The sequence below is a fragment of the Girardinichthys multiradiatus genome, chromosome 2 (assembly GCF_021462225.1).
Source record: "Girardinichthys multiradiatus isolate DD_20200921_A chromosome 2, DD_fGirMul_XY1, whole genome shotgun sequence".
Classification (NCBI taxonomy): Eukaryota; Metazoa; Chordata; class Actinopteri; order Cyprinodontiformes; family Goodeidae; genus Girardinichthys; species Girardinichthys multiradiatus.
The window spans coordinates 33,680,546-33,697,202 of record NC_061795.1 but is presented as its reverse complement, the minus strand read 5'-3'; the positions used below and the strand labels follow the sequence as shown (position 1 = coordinate 33,697,202).

At 39.6% G+C, this 16,657-nt stretch overlaps 1 protein-coding gene across 4 annotated transcripts in view; it reads right to left on the bottom strand.

The window, feature by feature from the left end:
- itpr2 (inositol 1,4,5-trisphosphate receptor, type 2) overlaps positions 1-16,657 on the bottom strand; it is a 96,133-nt gene that overhangs the window by 16,116 nt on the left and 63,360 nt on the right. For 3 of the 4 annotated variants that reach the window (XM_047350651.1, XM_047350666.1, XM_047350658.1), the window contains exons 39-53: positions 15,104-15,288; positions 14,839-15,019; positions 13,516-13,769; positions 13,227-13,427; positions 11,574-11,684; positions 11,358-11,453; positions 11,150-11,269; positions 10,294-10,410; positions 8,408-8,600; positions 8,160-8,285; positions 5,714-5,889; positions 5,463-5,627; positions 5,208-5,391; positions 1,193-1,279; positions 76-197 (exon numbers count right to left, since the gene is read on the bottom strand). In XM_047350651.1, coding sequence (XP_047206607.1) covers positions 76-197; positions 1,193-1,279; positions 5,208-5,391; positions 5,463-5,627; positions 5,714-5,889; positions 8,160-8,285; positions 8,408-8,600; positions 10,294-10,410; positions 11,150-11,269; positions 11,358-11,453; positions 11,574-11,684; positions 13,227-13,427; positions 13,516-13,769; positions 14,839-15,019; positions 15,104-15,288 — 2,318 coding nt within the window. Of the gene's footprint in view, positions 1-75; positions 198-1,192; positions 1,280-1,304; positions 2,336-5,207; positions 5,392-5,462; positions 5,628-5,713; positions 5,890-8,159; positions 8,286-8,407; positions 8,601-10,293; positions 10,411-11,149; positions 11,270-11,357; positions 11,454-11,573; positions 11,685-13,226; positions 13,428-13,515; positions 13,770-14,838; positions 15,020-15,103; positions 15,289-16,657 lie in introns of those variants that run through there. The other variant, XM_047350676.1, reaches the window with a different exon arrangement.

Here is a 16,657-nt window from a genome sequence, read left to right as displayed (position 1 = left end):
AATATCAACTTTTGGACTATTTCAGCAAAAATGAACATAAAGTGAGGGAAAAAAAGATTTTTCAGATGGTCTGACTTCTTTGGATGGTCTTCTGAGAATATCTCCCACACCTCCACCGTTGCGTAATCCTTGGTTCAACACAGTGATTATGCACATGCGCAGAGTATCACACACACGCTCAACTCCATCATCTTCATCTAGAACAAAACAACATCCCAAAGACAAACAGTGAGAAATAGAATTTATTACCAGGCCAGTGCATATTTACAACAGTACACCTGTGACATGCCAGAATTAGCCAAAGTCTAGTTTTCATCTGTAGTTCTGTTGGCCAGTTATACAGTGGCACCCTAGAAGCATAAAATATTATAAACAATGAATTAAACAACAATAGAGACAACATATTTTAAGTTGTATAGCTGAATCAGCCATGAAGCAAAATGTTTTGTGAGGCAGCCCAACAACTCTAAACACTAAGAGCGACAATGGAATGTTTTAGATTAGTTTTTGGTAAATAATATTGAAAATATGTATTATTTTCTGCCATCTCACATTTATGCACTACTATGTGTTGGTCGGTTACATTAAATCCCAGTAAACTGCTATACATTGAAGTTTTGTGGTCATAATGTGAAAAAAAATTAAGAAAGGTAAAGGGGTATAAATACTTTAGCAACACCCTGTTCTTCTCTTCGTAATTTGTTCTGCTATTTACAGATAAAAATGTATTTCAATACATTCCTTTATTAGTTTTGTTACAGTAAATGTTAATAAAGACAACTATTCATTCACCATAACATTATCTAAAACCCCTCCACTCAGCTGCCACTAACGACTGACGAAGAAATGCATTGTGCTATTTTTATGAGGTGTGAAATGCACAAAGATGCTGTAAACGGATGAAGCCGCACGCAGCATGGAGACGGATGTGGATGAGATCACGTGTGTGCCCCTGCAGCGCAGGTGATCCACGTATCCAAGTAGTGTGAGTCACCCCCACAGCCTCATCGAGTTTCTTTGTGTGCATGCCTTGGTGCGAGTCTGTGTCTACGCCACTGGGTGTTTGTGCGAGTAACCTTTCCTTTCTATGGCTTGAAATGTCAACCCACAAGCCAGTCAAACTGCTCAACTGTGACTTTACTAATAGGTGGGGTGAAAAAAAAATAAAAATGATTTGACAGTAAATATTTACCAGGAAGTGATTTAGAAGGTGATGCAGGGCAGCTGTTTTCAGAAGATGAATATGCGGCTTTGGCATCGCACAGCAAATCAGCTCCCCCTTAAAACAAGGAAGCAAGTTTTAGATTCTGTTGTTCAACTAAAACAGTTTGGAGAAGTTCCATCATTTATTCTAGCCATTAAAACTGCTAAGATATAGTCAGACATTATGTAAACTGAGGCAACAGATGTTATGTGGGTGGTGAATATCTGCTAAAAAACCAAAACCTGAACAAATCATTTTAACATGTGCAGAGGCCTCATCAGGAATCCAGAGTGGTGTACTGCTGAGATGCAATCAGGTCAGGCAGACTGACAGACAGAACTCTACACCTCATCCAGGGTGTGAGCATTGAGAACCTTCCATTGTTTTACCTGATCATAAAGTGGAGATAAGAGTCAGAAGATGAGGAAGAAGAGACAGTTAGTTCTCTGTGAGTGTGGCGAGGGCTCTAAGAGTCAGAGCTCCACAGCAGCATCATCGTCAGTGTTGTTGGAGTGATCCTCAGCTTTTCTAAAGCTCTGGCTGTTCCTCCACTCAGCCCTCAGCTAACATACAGACGGGTGTGAGCCCACCAAGTTACATAAGCCGGCACCGCTCTGCTGTGTCTGCTCTGCTCTATTCAGCAAAACACAGGATGGCACGGCCACCAGGTTATGCAACAGGTGCACATGTGTGAGCAGGATGTCTTCCTGTTCGCCAGATCATTAACACACCCACACAATCTCCAGTGTTATCAAAACATGTGCCACTGGATCTATATACAGCATGCTGTACATATTCAATGCAGTTTATATGTTTATAAAAGAACAAATAAAGAACTCTCTTGAGAAATTCTCCGATCTAATTCCATTTATTAAAAAAGGACAATAAATGGTTGACCAAAGGGCTGTACATTAAGATAATAAGTAAAAATGATACAGTAAAAACTGACAAAACAATGTTTGACAACCCAACAACACACAGAAGAACAAACAACTCATGCTGTGTTGAAAGCCAGTAAAAAAAAAAGAGTCTTCAAACAAGATTTAAAAGAAGACAGTGTCGGAAAAGCCTGATTACCTCTAAGCTGCTGGTCAGCTGCTCCTGGCCACTGAGAGTATGGGTTAAGCAAGTCTGAGGGATAGGTTGGAGCAAGGCCATTAAGACAATTAAAAACAAATAAAATAATTTTAAAATCAATTCTGTAGCACACAGCGAAGAGGAGCCAGCACAGGAGTGATTGGTCTTCCTTTCAGCAATTTGTCACATCTGAAAAAGCTCATTTTTTACTACAGAGCTGACTTGTGTGTCAAATCTAAGGTCTCCATCTAATTTCACCCCCAGATTGGTGGCAGTGGATTTCAAATATAGAGTCAAACAGCCAAGATTCACATGGTGGGTGTAACAAGGGCCACTTGGGCAGAATAAGATGACCTCAGTCTTTTTATCATTGAAGCTTATAAAATTCAAGGCCATTCAAGGTTAATTTTCATTTAGGCATTCCAACAAAACAATTGGCAGAAGGGGCTTGAGCACCTGCCCCTTTTGCTCCTTGCTCACAAGTGCTCTTTTGGTCAAGGTATCTCTATTATTTTTCTTTTTTTCCCCTAACCCTAAGCCCTTCTGGGAGACCTAATAAAAACATGTATTAGTAATGCCATTTTTTATGCTGTTTTACAAGAGAAATAACATGACAACGTTCCCCAGTCACCTCGTTACCTTTTAGCTTTTGCCCCAATTGGTGCGCAATCACTGCCGCTCACACAGTGAGATAGAGAGCAGACTGTGGAGCCCAGAATATGTCACTTTTGGTCCAGATTCCTGGACAGTTGTTGGCCAACAAACCGGCAAGTGAGTCAAACTTATAAGACCGGTGTACTTGTCAGACAACACGACAACTTTGTATCATTTCTGCTTCATCACCAATGGAGGAGCAGTCTGGGCAGAGAGGGGCTGAAACACAACACACACACAGGGGGAGAAAAGAAGAGGGATCCTGCTGTCTGAGGGGGGAGGAGACAGGTGAGGAGAAGCTGTTAGTATCTGACCGTTCAAGTTTTATCACTCAGAAGTGGTGGGTGAATTTTAAACGTCTTGTATGTCAGTGCATGGAATAAATAATGTTTGTCTGTGTCTCTGAATACATTTATATATTAAAGCTGAACTACCCGATTTTGTGAAGCTGGAAAAAAAATGATGTGACCCTCCATTACTGCCTCACATATGGAGGCTGATGGAGCACACACCGCCTTGTAAACACACAAGCAGAAAGTATCAGAATAACAAGCAGCAGTCTGGAGTTGGCTTTTAATTGTTTGGACTGAAAAATAAGAATAGCTGTAAATAAGCTGTGAATTTTGAAATAAAACATTAGCTCCATCACATTATTCCTGATAGATTATAGTTATACTTATAATGCAACCTGCAGAGGCCTTCAGTGTCTCATTTCATCTCAAATGGCTTCTGTTACGCTGTGCTATTCACTGAATAAACATTTTTGTTTAAATACAGGTAGAAAATAAACTACTTATATTATTCATAGCTGTTTTTTTAGGTTCAAAGATGCCTTGGAAAGAAAGATGTCTGAAACAAACCAGCAAGGAGCTGCTTGAAGCATCCAAAAGTAGAGGATTGTTAACCAACTGGGTAAGAAAGAGTACAACAGATAAGAACAAAAATACTAAAGTTTTTATAGTCAATATAAAGCTGTTTGGTAGTGAACTTATGTTGAATTTTACAAGCAACCAGTTTAAAAGTTATGTTAAAATGTACTGTAGTTAAATGTAGATTAAATGATAGCTAATTTCTTGCCTCTAGAAGAAATGTGATGGATCAGATGAGGTGGAGACAGACATAACCAGAGATATGGAACTTCAGTGAACAAAGGAAGGATGAGACAATGAGGACAAAGAGACAAGAAGAAAAAAAAAAAGGGAAAGAAGAAAATGTAATCACAAAGCACAACCACACACAAATAGAAGAGGTTTAACCTAAAGTTCGATGGTCAGTGAGCAGCATCAGCAGGTTTTATGGTTTCTCATGGTGACACTAAGGTAATATGGGTCAACAACTCATTTTCATTGCATTGCCTGCAGTTCATGTTAAAGTTTGATGCACCTTTATTTATTATTAAGGCCTTTATTACAGTACACTGAAATGTTTAGTAGTCTCTGCACAGCCCTACCAACACTGCTCAAGACAATTAACTAAAATGCCATGATCCACTGAGGTTCTCAAAGGTTCTCCAAATCTAGAGAGATCGGGAGGACTTCGCTTGCTATGTCTTCCTCAAGCTTTAATTCTTCTGCTGACGAATTTGGCTAATTTGGATGCATCATCAAGTCATAGTCAAACTGAAATATAAAAAATTATTCTTTGTTTACAGCTTCTTAAGAGAGATTTAAAGATTTGGGGCCAAACTGATTAAAATTTCAGACAATCCCTAATTTAATCCACTTTGACAAAAGAAATGGTTCTAATGAAGAACAGTAGCCCCACGGCATGATTCTGCCACTACCGTATGTCACAGTAGATGTGTTTTCTTAATTTGGAATTGAACTGTTTATGTGCAAAAAACTCCTTTTAGTATTGTGGCTGACATTTTTGGTTTGGTTTTATTAAGACTATAACTCATTGAACAACACGGTTATACAAGAATTTAGCCAGGCACTGATGTTTATATTAGAAGCTTTCAAAGTGTTAGGGTGTGCATACTTATGAAAAAACACATTAAGGCAGCCTTTTTATCTTTTTTATTTTAACTTTATGTAGGCTTCTTTCACTTTGCCTGATTAGTTGGTCAAAAAACAAAAAACAAAAAAAGAAATCAAAGGAGGCCACAACTACATCCTGAGTTAGGATGAACTTGCACAGATCAGAAATTGTGCAGATAAAGTGAAGAAAGTAAAGCCTGGACTAAAGATACAGCTTTTTAACTTTTATGACCTCCAGCTGAAAAAAATCCTAACGCATAAATCTGAGGACTAAAACTCCTAAATGTTCTTACCTGATGCGAGCAGGGGGTCCACTTCCATCCGAAAGTCATTCTTAAAGAAGATGAAGCCGATGATGGAGAAAAAGTAGACGAGGAAGAGAGCAAGGATTGCTGTCAAGATGATAGAGCGGCCATTTCTTGTGACGCTTTTTATCACGTTTAGCAGCGTCTCCTCTCGGCACACTAGGTCGAACAACTGGAAAAGAAGATCCATATCAGTGAGAACCCTAATGGTTATTTAAAGAATCAAAAAGTTTAATTTCTTACCAAGAAGCTGTAGAAGAACTCATGAACAAAGAGGCCCAGGACACAGATTAAGGCATAACCCAAATGGTAGATAAACAGCAAGTCCATCACAACTGCTTTGTAGCCTCGAGCAAATGTCCCCTGGTTGCCCACAAAACTTACAAGGAACAGTAACTTGTTGAAAAGCTGAGAAAAAAAGAAAATTTGATATAAAAGGGCACATGATGGATCACCATCCCAACAAAGCCCAGGTCATAGCATCCTTTACTTACATTTATAGAGCCCAGCAATAACAGAGCGGGCGTAAGGCCTATAGTGTAAATGGCTCGCAGAATCAGAGAGACGAGGAAGGACACAATGCCCCACTGCTTGGGCAGGACAGGAAGCAGGGCGGTGGACAACCCTAATGCCACCCAGAGTGAGATATTCCAGAATGGGGACAAGGTGCCTGGATAAAAAAAAAGATACATAAAAAAAACAAACATCAAGATGCGTCCAGGGGTGGCGGGTAATTGATAAATTATTCACCTGAGCTGAGAGTTTAACTTGACACATAGCGGTGAAGGCAGCACTTAAACACGTCAAACAACAGTCCAGGGGGAAATTACTGCTCAAAACAACCATCTCTTCTTGCAGATTACAGCGTAAACAAACCACTGAGACTGAGACAGTGATCAGAACAATGACTAAAAAAATTACCTTGTTTGATCAACTACACCAAACCGGTTATATGTAAATGTAAATGCACAAAGTTTTGCACAAATGGGGCTGGTCCAGCTGTTAATTGGGTAAAGTGTAAGTGTCGAGTCATTTCTCATTTCACTAAACTTACCTTCAAAGACCCAGACTTATATCTAACCCTTTAAGGGAGTCTAGAATAGTAATGCACTTGGCTTTCTAAAGCTCCTAATAAAAATACATAACTTCGAATTTGGAAGATACATATTTTAATTTGACATGGCCTGTTTCCACTTTGACTAAACCATGTGAGTAAAGGCCTCCCAGCACCACAAAAGGAGGAAAATATTCTAAAAGCAAATCTATGAAAGGACTTCTAAACAGTTAAGAGTTATAAATCTCATCATAAGCAACCTTTAAAGACACTGGGTGTGATCAAAAGCTTTTTTTATGGTACTGGATAAGTCTTGCAACTAGATTTATTGTAAATTTAACAACAGTGATGGCCTATGGACTTCCATGCAGCTGTTTTATTTCAAAATTAATCAAATTTCATCATGAAGCTGGGCAGAGACACTGTAACACGAAGCCCTCGCCTAATAAAGTCGGTTAAGGTCCAAGTTTTCCTGTATCAGAAGGTAACAAATAAACAGCAATATAGATATCACCAAGCACGTTTTGAACACACCTACTTCTTCATGTGCAGAGGTCTGATTAGTTGTGAACACACAGTGGTCATAAAATTTAACAGTGTGGAGAAATAATTAATGTATTTAAAAGATTTTTTTTTTTTTTTTTTTTAATCCAGAACCACTACAGGGTATTAATCATTCCAGTGTGTTAAAACAGAAATGTAAGGAATCTGGGTTGGTTTTTTTGCAGCAACAATGCAGAGTTGAATGAAACCAACTCTTTTGGTTTAGGATCATATATGCCTTGCACTCAAAGTAACTAAATCTACAACTAAAGGTTGTAGGAGTTGGTGCTGTAATTCACGTAAATTTTACAGATGTGTAAGAGCTTTTTATTGATTTATTTCTAGCAGGTTTTTACGTATGACCTGGGCCGAATCACTGCCACCAAGTTAACTTGTGTTAATATAAATATTAATAATAAATATAAAAAAGTTGCACAATAAAAAGTCCGGACAGTGGTCTGCCGCAGAAACTAAAACAAAATCTTCACATAAAGTTTAACTAGCTGTAATAAAAAAAAACTTTTAAATGAAATGAAACAAAGGCTGACTTTAATTTGTTAATTGGATTATCAAAAATCTTATTTCAGCACAAGAAGGTATCCACCTAAAGGGGAAAAAAATCCTGTTTATTTAGAGGCTAGGCTAGAGGTTAGGACATAATCATCATGAACATGAATCTCATAACGTGTGGAGTTTTAATTATTTATTTGAACCTTTTTGTCATGGTGGTCTGCCAATACAAATTGCAACTTCAGTTACTTTTCTAAACAAGAATTTGGTGCACAAGTTTTGAAGTTATTGTGGATCTTCTCTAATTCAACATGGTTAAATTCCCCACAGTTTGGGTCAGATGGTTGAAACTTGGATCGGAAGTGGGCGTTCTAACAGTACAATGATCCCAAACGCTCAACAAAGTCTGGATTTGGATAAAGCAGACAAACACTAAGCTTTGGGATGAAACCATCCTTCACTCTATTAAAAGTCAGCTTTGTACCAGGAAACCAACAAATTTAAACGTTTAAACGTAAAAGTTTCACCATTTCTGATAAACAGCAGGAGTTAGGCCAGAAGCTGCTTATATTTGAGTCTATATGTATAACAATAGCCTTGATCTTTTGATTGGCAAAATTCAGCACCGAATTCTTCTTTTTAAAAATCACTGCAGATATTTGTCGTGTGATCATTCCACCCTGGAAAAACTAAACGCAAAAAAGCTTCTTTAAAAGCACAGATTTAATGACATTCCTGGTTAGGATTATTGGATGTTAAACCTCTGACTGGCACCTTAATTAGCTGGAGTTGATCTCAGATTCGTTTAGGATGAAAAGTAGTAAAACATTTACCCTCATCTCCATCATCTCCAAATGGGTAAAAAGCCCCCACAGTGAGGTTGAGCACACAGGCCAGGTAGAAAGAGATGCTCCACCAAATAGAGATGTGCCGGGAGAACCAGAACAGAGCCTTATTCTCTGTGCAAAGCAGAACAAAAACAAAGCTTAGGTTGCTGCTTCAGACATCGTGGGTCCTATCCATATTCCACCCATACTGTGATTAGATTCTGGAACCACGGTTGCCATTTAAAAACACTCACTGCGGATCTTCTTCTGCCACCTCATCTCGTTGTAGAGGTTGTCAAACTGCTGGAAGAAGTCATTCACCTTGCTGCCCTGGTCGTCTCTCTCGGTGGTGGTGAACACGCGGTTCTTGGACTCCTCGGTGAGGTATTCACAGATATTTGGGACCGGAAACACGATCTGCTCCATACTGCGATCATGACGCACAATCTAAAGAGAGAAACTGATTTGCTTCAAAGATTCTAGATTATAAGTACAGGTCCTTCTCAAAATATTAGCATATTGTGATAAAGTTCATTATTTTCCATAATGTCATGATGAAAATTTAACATTCATATATTTTAGATTCATTGCACACTAACTGAAATATTTCAGGTCTTTTATTGTCTTAATATGGATGATTTTGGCATACAGCTCATGAAAACCCAAAATTCCTATCTCACAAAATTAGCATATCATTAAAAGGGTCTCTAAACGAGCTATGAACCTAATCATCTGAATCAACGAGTTAACTCTAAACACCTGCAAAAGATTCCTGAGGCCTTTAAAACTCCCAGCCTGGTTCATCACTCAAAACCCCAATCATGGGTAAGACTGCCGACCTGACTGCTGTCCAGAAGGCCACTATTGACTTTCTGGACACCCTCAAGCAAGAGGGTAAGACACAGAAAGAAATTTCTGAACAAATAGGCTGTTCCCAGAGTGCTGTATCAAGGCACCTCAGTGGGAAGTCTGTGGGAAGGAAAAAGTGTGGCAGAAAACGCTGCACAACGAGAAGAGGTGACCGGACCCTGAGGAAGATTGTGGAGAAGGGCCGATTCCAGACCTTGGGGGACCTGCGGAAGCAGTGGACTGAGTCTGAAGTAGAAACATCCAGAGCCACCGTGCACAGGCGTGTGCAGGAAATGAGCTACAGGTGCCGCATTCCCCAGGTCAAGCCACTTTTGAACCAGAAACAGCAGCAGAAGCGCCTGACCTGGGCTACAGAGAAGCAGCACTGGACTGTTGCTCAGTGGTCCAAAGTACTTTTTTCGGATGAAAGCAAATTCTGCATGTCATTCGGAAATCAAGGTGCCAGAGTCTGGAGGAAGACTGGGGAGAAGGAAATGCCAAAATGCCAGAAGTCCAGTGTCAAGTACCCACAGTCAGTGATGGTCTGGGGTGCCGTGTCAGCTGCTGGTGTTGGTCCACTGTGTTTTATCAAGGGCAGGGTCAATGCAGCTAGCTATCAGGAGATTTTGGAGCACTTCATGCTTCCATCTGCTGAAAAGCTTTATGGAGATGAAGATTTCATTTTTCAGCACGACCTGGCACCTGCTCACAGTGCCAAAACCACTGGTAAATGGTTTACTGACCATAGTATCACTGTGCTCAATTGGCCTGCCAACTCTCCTGACCTGAACCCCATAGAGAATCTGTGGGATATTGTGAAGAGAACGTTGAGAGACTCAAGACCCAACACTCTGGATGAGCTAAAGGCCGCTATCGAAGCATCCTGGGCCTCCATAAGACCTCAGCAGTGCCACAGGCTGATTGCCTCCATGCCACACCGCATTGAAGCAGTCATTTCTGCAAAAGGATTCCCGACCAAGTATTGAGTGCATAACTGTACATGATTATTTGAAGGTTGACGTTTTTATTAAAAACACTTTTCTTTTATTGGTCGGATGAAATATGCTAATTTTGTGAGATAGGAATTTTGGGTTTTCATGAGCTGTATGCCAAAATCATCCGTATTAAGACAATAAAAGACCTGAAATATTTCAGTTAGTGTGCAATGAATCTAAAATATATGAATGTTAAATTTTCATCATAACATTATGGAAAATAATGAACTTTATCACAATATGCTAATATTTTGAGAAGGACCTGTATAACCTGATGGGATAAAGTGGAGGTTTACCTCTATCTGTGCTGTGTGCTTGGCGTAGTATTGAAGAGCTTCGTCCTTATCATTGTCCAGGCCCGGCCCAAAACTTGGCCTGAGGCTCTGCTGCAAGATCTTGTTGTGTCTGGCCAACTAAAACACAAATAACAATCCAACATTGTATTAGGTATATACGACATATTTAAGGTTTAAGGACATACTGAGGTTTAAATAGTTGCTTATATTAACATGAATAAAAACCTAGAATTTGACTGGAAAATTGGCAACTAATATTTTCATTTATTTTCATGTTCTGTTTACAAAATACTCAGAATGTCAAGAAAATATATAAACGTAATAAGCGTCAGCATATTTGTGTAGCCCAGATTTATTCTATGTAGAATGACTCTTGTGCAGCATGGTGTGCACCACGTCAGCAATATAATAAAAACTGTGCATAAGACAGTTTCTCTGGTTGGCTCGGGGATCTCTGACTTGGATATCCATTTGATTTGTCTGTCTTACATCTCAGAAATTCTGACATTCAAGTATAAATCAAATGTAACAGAAGTAATAGTTGCATAAATATTCAAAGTAAAGGGCTGCCAGTTGTATCATTAATAAAAATAAATCCTCTGTCTGGAACTCAAATGAACAGAGGGGAAACAGAAGACCTGCTAGATCTTGGCCTGCCCTTACTCACTAATAAAGCTGCGTCACATCATAAAAACTAATTTTAGTGTCAGATGGGTTCATTCCCAGTGGAGCGGTCGTCCATCATACATGGTGCACCGGAGAGGATGGGCCTGAGGTCAGCTAAAGGTCAGACAGAAACAAGAAGTGCTAATGTATGAGCCTCAGATAAAAAAAGAGCTCTGGCTTTTTTAATTACCTGATGGGCCAGGATATAAATGTTGTGTCCAACGTCTCTGGGTTTGATCTGCTCTCCAACGTTGTCCATGTCCTCATCAGCCTCAAAATCCTGAGCGTAGGCTTCCTTCATTACATCCACCTAAAAACCACGCAGGGTTGGATAGGTTTGTTGGTCTTCACACAGGAGAAAATATTTTCAAATTGTGTGGACGAACACAAATACCCACCAACTCGGTGGGTCTCATCTTGTACAGAATCTTCTCTGCATTCTCACTGTCATGGCGGCTCTCCATGATGGCCAGTAGAAGCTTGGAAGCATTGTTCTGCAACAGAAAGGTCCCAAAATACAGCTTTTGATTGTCCTCTTTTGAAGAACAGATCAAAAACATTGCAATACTAACAGCTGTAGCTTATAATAAGAGTCTCAGAGATCTGCTTCTCACCTTGAGGTCCAGCACCAGGTCCAGTCGATTCTCCCCAAGGGGGTTGATGGAGTTCACAATCAGCGCTATAATGATGTCAATGCCATTGGACTCGTGTTTCGCTATGCTTGTCTGGAAAAGAGGAAAATAAGTAGGTAATGCTGAGTCAAACTAGAACTTTTGCACGTAGCACATACTGAGCACGTAAGGAGTATAGATCTGAATATTGATAAATTGGCTTATCATTGAAATTCAATTTTACATTGCCTACAGAGTCATGGGGAAGGTAGCCGAGTTCATGGTTGTCCAGCAAACAGCCATTGGCACCCTCCACAAGAAGGGTAAGCGACAAAAGGTAATTGCTAAAGAAGCTGGTCATTTACAGAGTGCGGTACCCAAGCAAATCAATAGAAAGTTAAGTGGAAGAAAATGTGTGGTAGAACAAAAATGGTTCCCAGCTGCCATCTTAAGAAGAACCTTTGCTAAGATGAAAACAGACTGGACTGTTGCTCAGTGGTCCAAAGTCCTCTTTTCATGTGAAATTGTTTTTGCATCATCTTTGGAAATCTAAGTCCCAGAGTCTGGAACTGCAGTAGTCAGGTCAATAACAGAAAGGGCCAAAACTCAAACATAAAATACGTTCAGCAGAAAATGAAATACAAGATGTTTTGTTTTCTCTGCTCTTTAAGTCATTTTGTCAGAAGCTTGACCTTGTGTCTTTGCAACAAAGCTTCAAAGTGAGCCAAGTGCTACGTGTACAAAAAGTGAGCTTAATAAAAGAGCAGGATTCAATGGTTGTCATTAGTAGGCAATGTAGAAAGTACCGTAAGTTTCCTTGCTGCATCGAACGGTCTTGAGCAACTTTTGCAGAGCATTATGGGATATGTAGAGCGATTGTTGTGAGTACAATACTGACAGGTAATAAATAATAAATACACAAAATTATTCCACAGGCTGGATTCAGTTGTATCCCAGGTTGGATGTGGCCCACGGGCCTGGAGCTTGAAATGCCCGTCTAGAGGAAGATTGGAGACCCATTGCTTGAGGTCCAATGTTGGGATGTTTCCACAGTTGGTGTGGATTTGGGGAGCCGTGAGATCTGGTGGTGGTGGTTCATTGAGTTTTATGAAGTCCAAAGTCAACACGCCTCACTACCAGGAACTTTCAGAGCACTTCATGCTTCCCTCTGTTGACAAGGTTTATAGAGGTGCTGATTTCATTTTCCAGCAGGACCCTGTCCACACTGCTAAATGTACCAATAGCTGCATTAATAACCATGGTCTCACTGCTTCATTGGATAACAAACTGGCCCAACCTAAACCCCAAGGAGAATCTATGGTGGATTGTCAAACGGGAGATGAGAGACACCAGACCCAACAACGCAGATGACCTAAAGCCTGTGCGACACTTCCATGCTGCATTGATGCAGAAACTCATGCAAAAGGAGGCCCAACCAAGTACTGAGTGCATATACTGAAGAGAACATTGAACTACTTTTTAGTAGGCTGACATTTATTTATGAAACATTTATGAATTTATTATCTCCCAGTCTTCTGTGAAACTGAAATTTGGGTTTTCATTTGCTGTAAGCCATGATCTTAAAAATTAAGAGAAATAAATGCTTGAAAATATCACCCTGTGTTAATAAAATAGATAATATACAAGTTTAGTTACCTGGTTTTCATGGCAGGGCCCTTGGCAGTACTCTGTGATGGTTTCTAGGGTTTGGCGCACCAGATCCACATTGTTCTCATTAATATAAAGTCCCAGCAGGCCTAGGCCTCCAGTGGTGCTCCCACAAATGCAGTCCAAAAATTGAAGTGTCTCACAAACCAGATTGTAGTTGGTCTTATTGTGCTGATGGCGGAGGAAGTTCTGTAGACAGAGACAAAAATCAAAACTTAGATCTTCAGCTGGTTTATTAAACCCAGGGCCGTCAATTGTTCTGGAGTAGTTTCAGCACCTGCAGGTCTGAATTGTGGTTTTCACAGAGCAGCTGGAGGTATCGCAGGACAGGTTTCATGATGGCAATTGGCCAGCTCATCTCAGGTTCCTCTTCAAGCTCGTCAGCTCCAACTGCCTCACCGCTTTGGCCAAGAAAGTCAAGATCAGGGTCAGGTTCATTCCTGTAGGAGGAGATGGCCTTTGACGTGGCTGACGAGGCCTCCTTTAGCTGTCCTCGCATGTCTTCCCTCATATAAAGGCTTGAGTCTTTCACTGCAAAGCAATAATAAGTGTATTGCACAGTAGCGTTTGGCAGCAGATGGCTTTTTGTAAACTGATATACAGTAGATGAACAACAAGTAAACATTTATCCTTTTAAGCATTATGATACTACTAATATTCATAAAATAAGAGATATAGAAGCACCTTTTTGACAAGTGAGGCATAATTAAGTGGGGTTCGGTGACATGAAACCACCAAATCTGGATACAATGAGCTTTTGTAAATCTCGTGGTGTGGGGTGTCACACGGCCGTTTGACATGTGACTGCATGAACTGGGAACAACAGTCCATCAACAGAGCAACAAAAATCACTCTGGATTTATCCACCACTGCTTTATTAAAAAGAACGTAGGCTGAGCTGAACCTCAGGACCTCACACAGTGTAAAAGAATAATTGTTTCTATGGCAATGCCAGTCTGATTTCAGGACACGACCTTAAATGACTCAGTTTTGTAATTTAATATGCATTCTTTGCATTTATTTTAACATTTGGGTACAATTATTGGTTCTAAATTTGTTTTATTCAAGACAGCAGGGCCGGCAAATGGTTTATAACAACTATTTGGACCACAGCTAAGAAGCCAGTTAGAAAGTTGGGTCTTTTTTTTGTCCCATCTTTATTGGGATATGAGATGGCTGAAATGACATATGGTGTATTGAAACATTATTCATAAACCTTGTACCTTTCTTATTTTGTAAAGCTGCAACCACACACATTAATAAATTTTCATGGGAATTTATGTGATAGAGCAACATAATGCAGTAGTGCATGATTACATTTATAGAACTAAAAAGCTAAATTGTTGCTTGTCTCCTGAGTCAATACTAAGAACAACTGGACTTTGACTAGACCATTCAAACAAAGAATTATAGTTTGATCCAAACTACTCCATTGTAGCTCTGGCTATATGTTTAGGGTCAAGGTTAGTTTTGTCCTGTATTTAACTCCATCCATCTTTCCCTCAACTCTAAACAGCTTCCTCATCCCTGCTGAATAACAGCCTCCACAGAGAATAATGCTGCTGCCACCATGTTACAGTGCATAATTACTCAGCTTTACCTTTTCTAAACCTGATGCTGCAGAAGCTGCTTTCATCTTCCCTTTTTCTGCAGCTGAAATCAAACATGTTAACAGACACGGTGGATCGGATCTCCTGCTGGGCCAAGCGCATGCGATCGTACAAAAACTTGAAGAACTTCTCAGAGTTCTTCTGCTTGTACAGTTGGTTGTAAAAGGAGTTCTGTGTGGGAGGCAGAGCGATAATAAAGACATATACCCAATACAGAGATGGAAAACAATGAGCATGGACATCTGTGTAGCTCACCTGTATCTGTGTGTTTCCCCCCTTCAGGAGAGCGATGCCCAGCAAAATGCTCTCCTCAAACACGCGGTCGTTCTTGGTGTTGACTATGAGGTCTATCACCAACTCCGTTGCCCCAACCTTATCCAAGAGGCACTGAATCTCCACCATGCTGCTGCCTGATTTGTCAGAGTCCAGTAAGGCAGAACCTTCAACAGAGAAGAAATGAAATGATTTAAAACAACAACAGATCCAAATCTAAAACAAAATTATGCAAAATTATCCAAAATTCAATTAAGCAGAATAATCCTTGATTAGTCCATAAGGCGAAACTAGGAATAGACATATCTGGATGAATCAGACCTTAGATTAACACAAAACGTATTCTCAAACGTTGTGCAACAGAAAATGGCACTAAGAAAGAAGAGTACATCCAGTATAAATCAAGAAGCTGCTTCACCTGCTTAAAAAAATGCCTGCAAACCAGAAGGGGTAACTAGGAAGAGCCAATTGTTGTTCTTAGCTGTGTTATTTACTCGTCCAGGTATTTCATTATTACATATTTTTTGGTTCTACTTATCTGTTTAAGTGTAACAAAATGCTTTACAGAGGGTAAAAACAGAAAAACAACATTCAACCACACAGTGAAATGGTCAAATCAAGCAAACAGACAGATAAATAATTATTGGTAATAGAACAATAAAGAATTATAACCAACTAATTTTAGGCAAAAAAAAAAAACGAAATAAAATTTGTTAAATTGCAAAAGTTAAGATCAGACATAAACAGAAATACCAAATAAAAAAATCTAAAATAGTAACATGACAGTACTTGAGATTATTAACAATTTAAACAGCAATAAAATAACTGCATAAAAATTGCTAAAACTGGAGTAAAATAATAAACTTTCAGAGACAATAAACAGCTATAAACTCAGAGGCACACTGAATAGCTGTGTCTCTAGTTTCCTTTTAAAATCATCTAAACTCTGCTCTAAACTACGCCTCGCCATATGTTTTAGTCTTCAGTCTTGCTACCAACATAAGACCTGAGGGGTCTGGAAGGGCTGTACAACAGAAGCGGGCCAGATGAACAGGGTGGGCTAAGACCGTTCAGAGTTTTAAATGCCACTAAGAGCAGCTTAAAATCCATCCTAAGATGGACAGGAAGCCAATGCAGAGGCTTTAAAATCGGTGAGGTGTGGGCTCGCTTTCTGATCCTAGTCAACGTTCTTCCAGCTCAACTCTGAAGTCGCAGTCATGGAGCAGTTTATCCACTTCTTTATCTATTATTAATTTGTCAGTTTTTTAATCTCCTATTTATCTACCCAGTTTTTGGTTTGCTTATACACACACCTTTAACACCTTATTTGCCTACTTATTTAGAAATATAGAAAAATCCTTTATTGTCCCACAGTTGGGAAATTCAGGTGTGCCAACAGTAAAGTTAAAGGCTAATGGAAGCATGCAGACACACACAAGGGGTAACACACATAAAAACAAAAAATAAGAATAACAGACAGCACAGTAAGAGATAATTTACAACAAATGTATTAATTTATTTACCTACCTACCGATC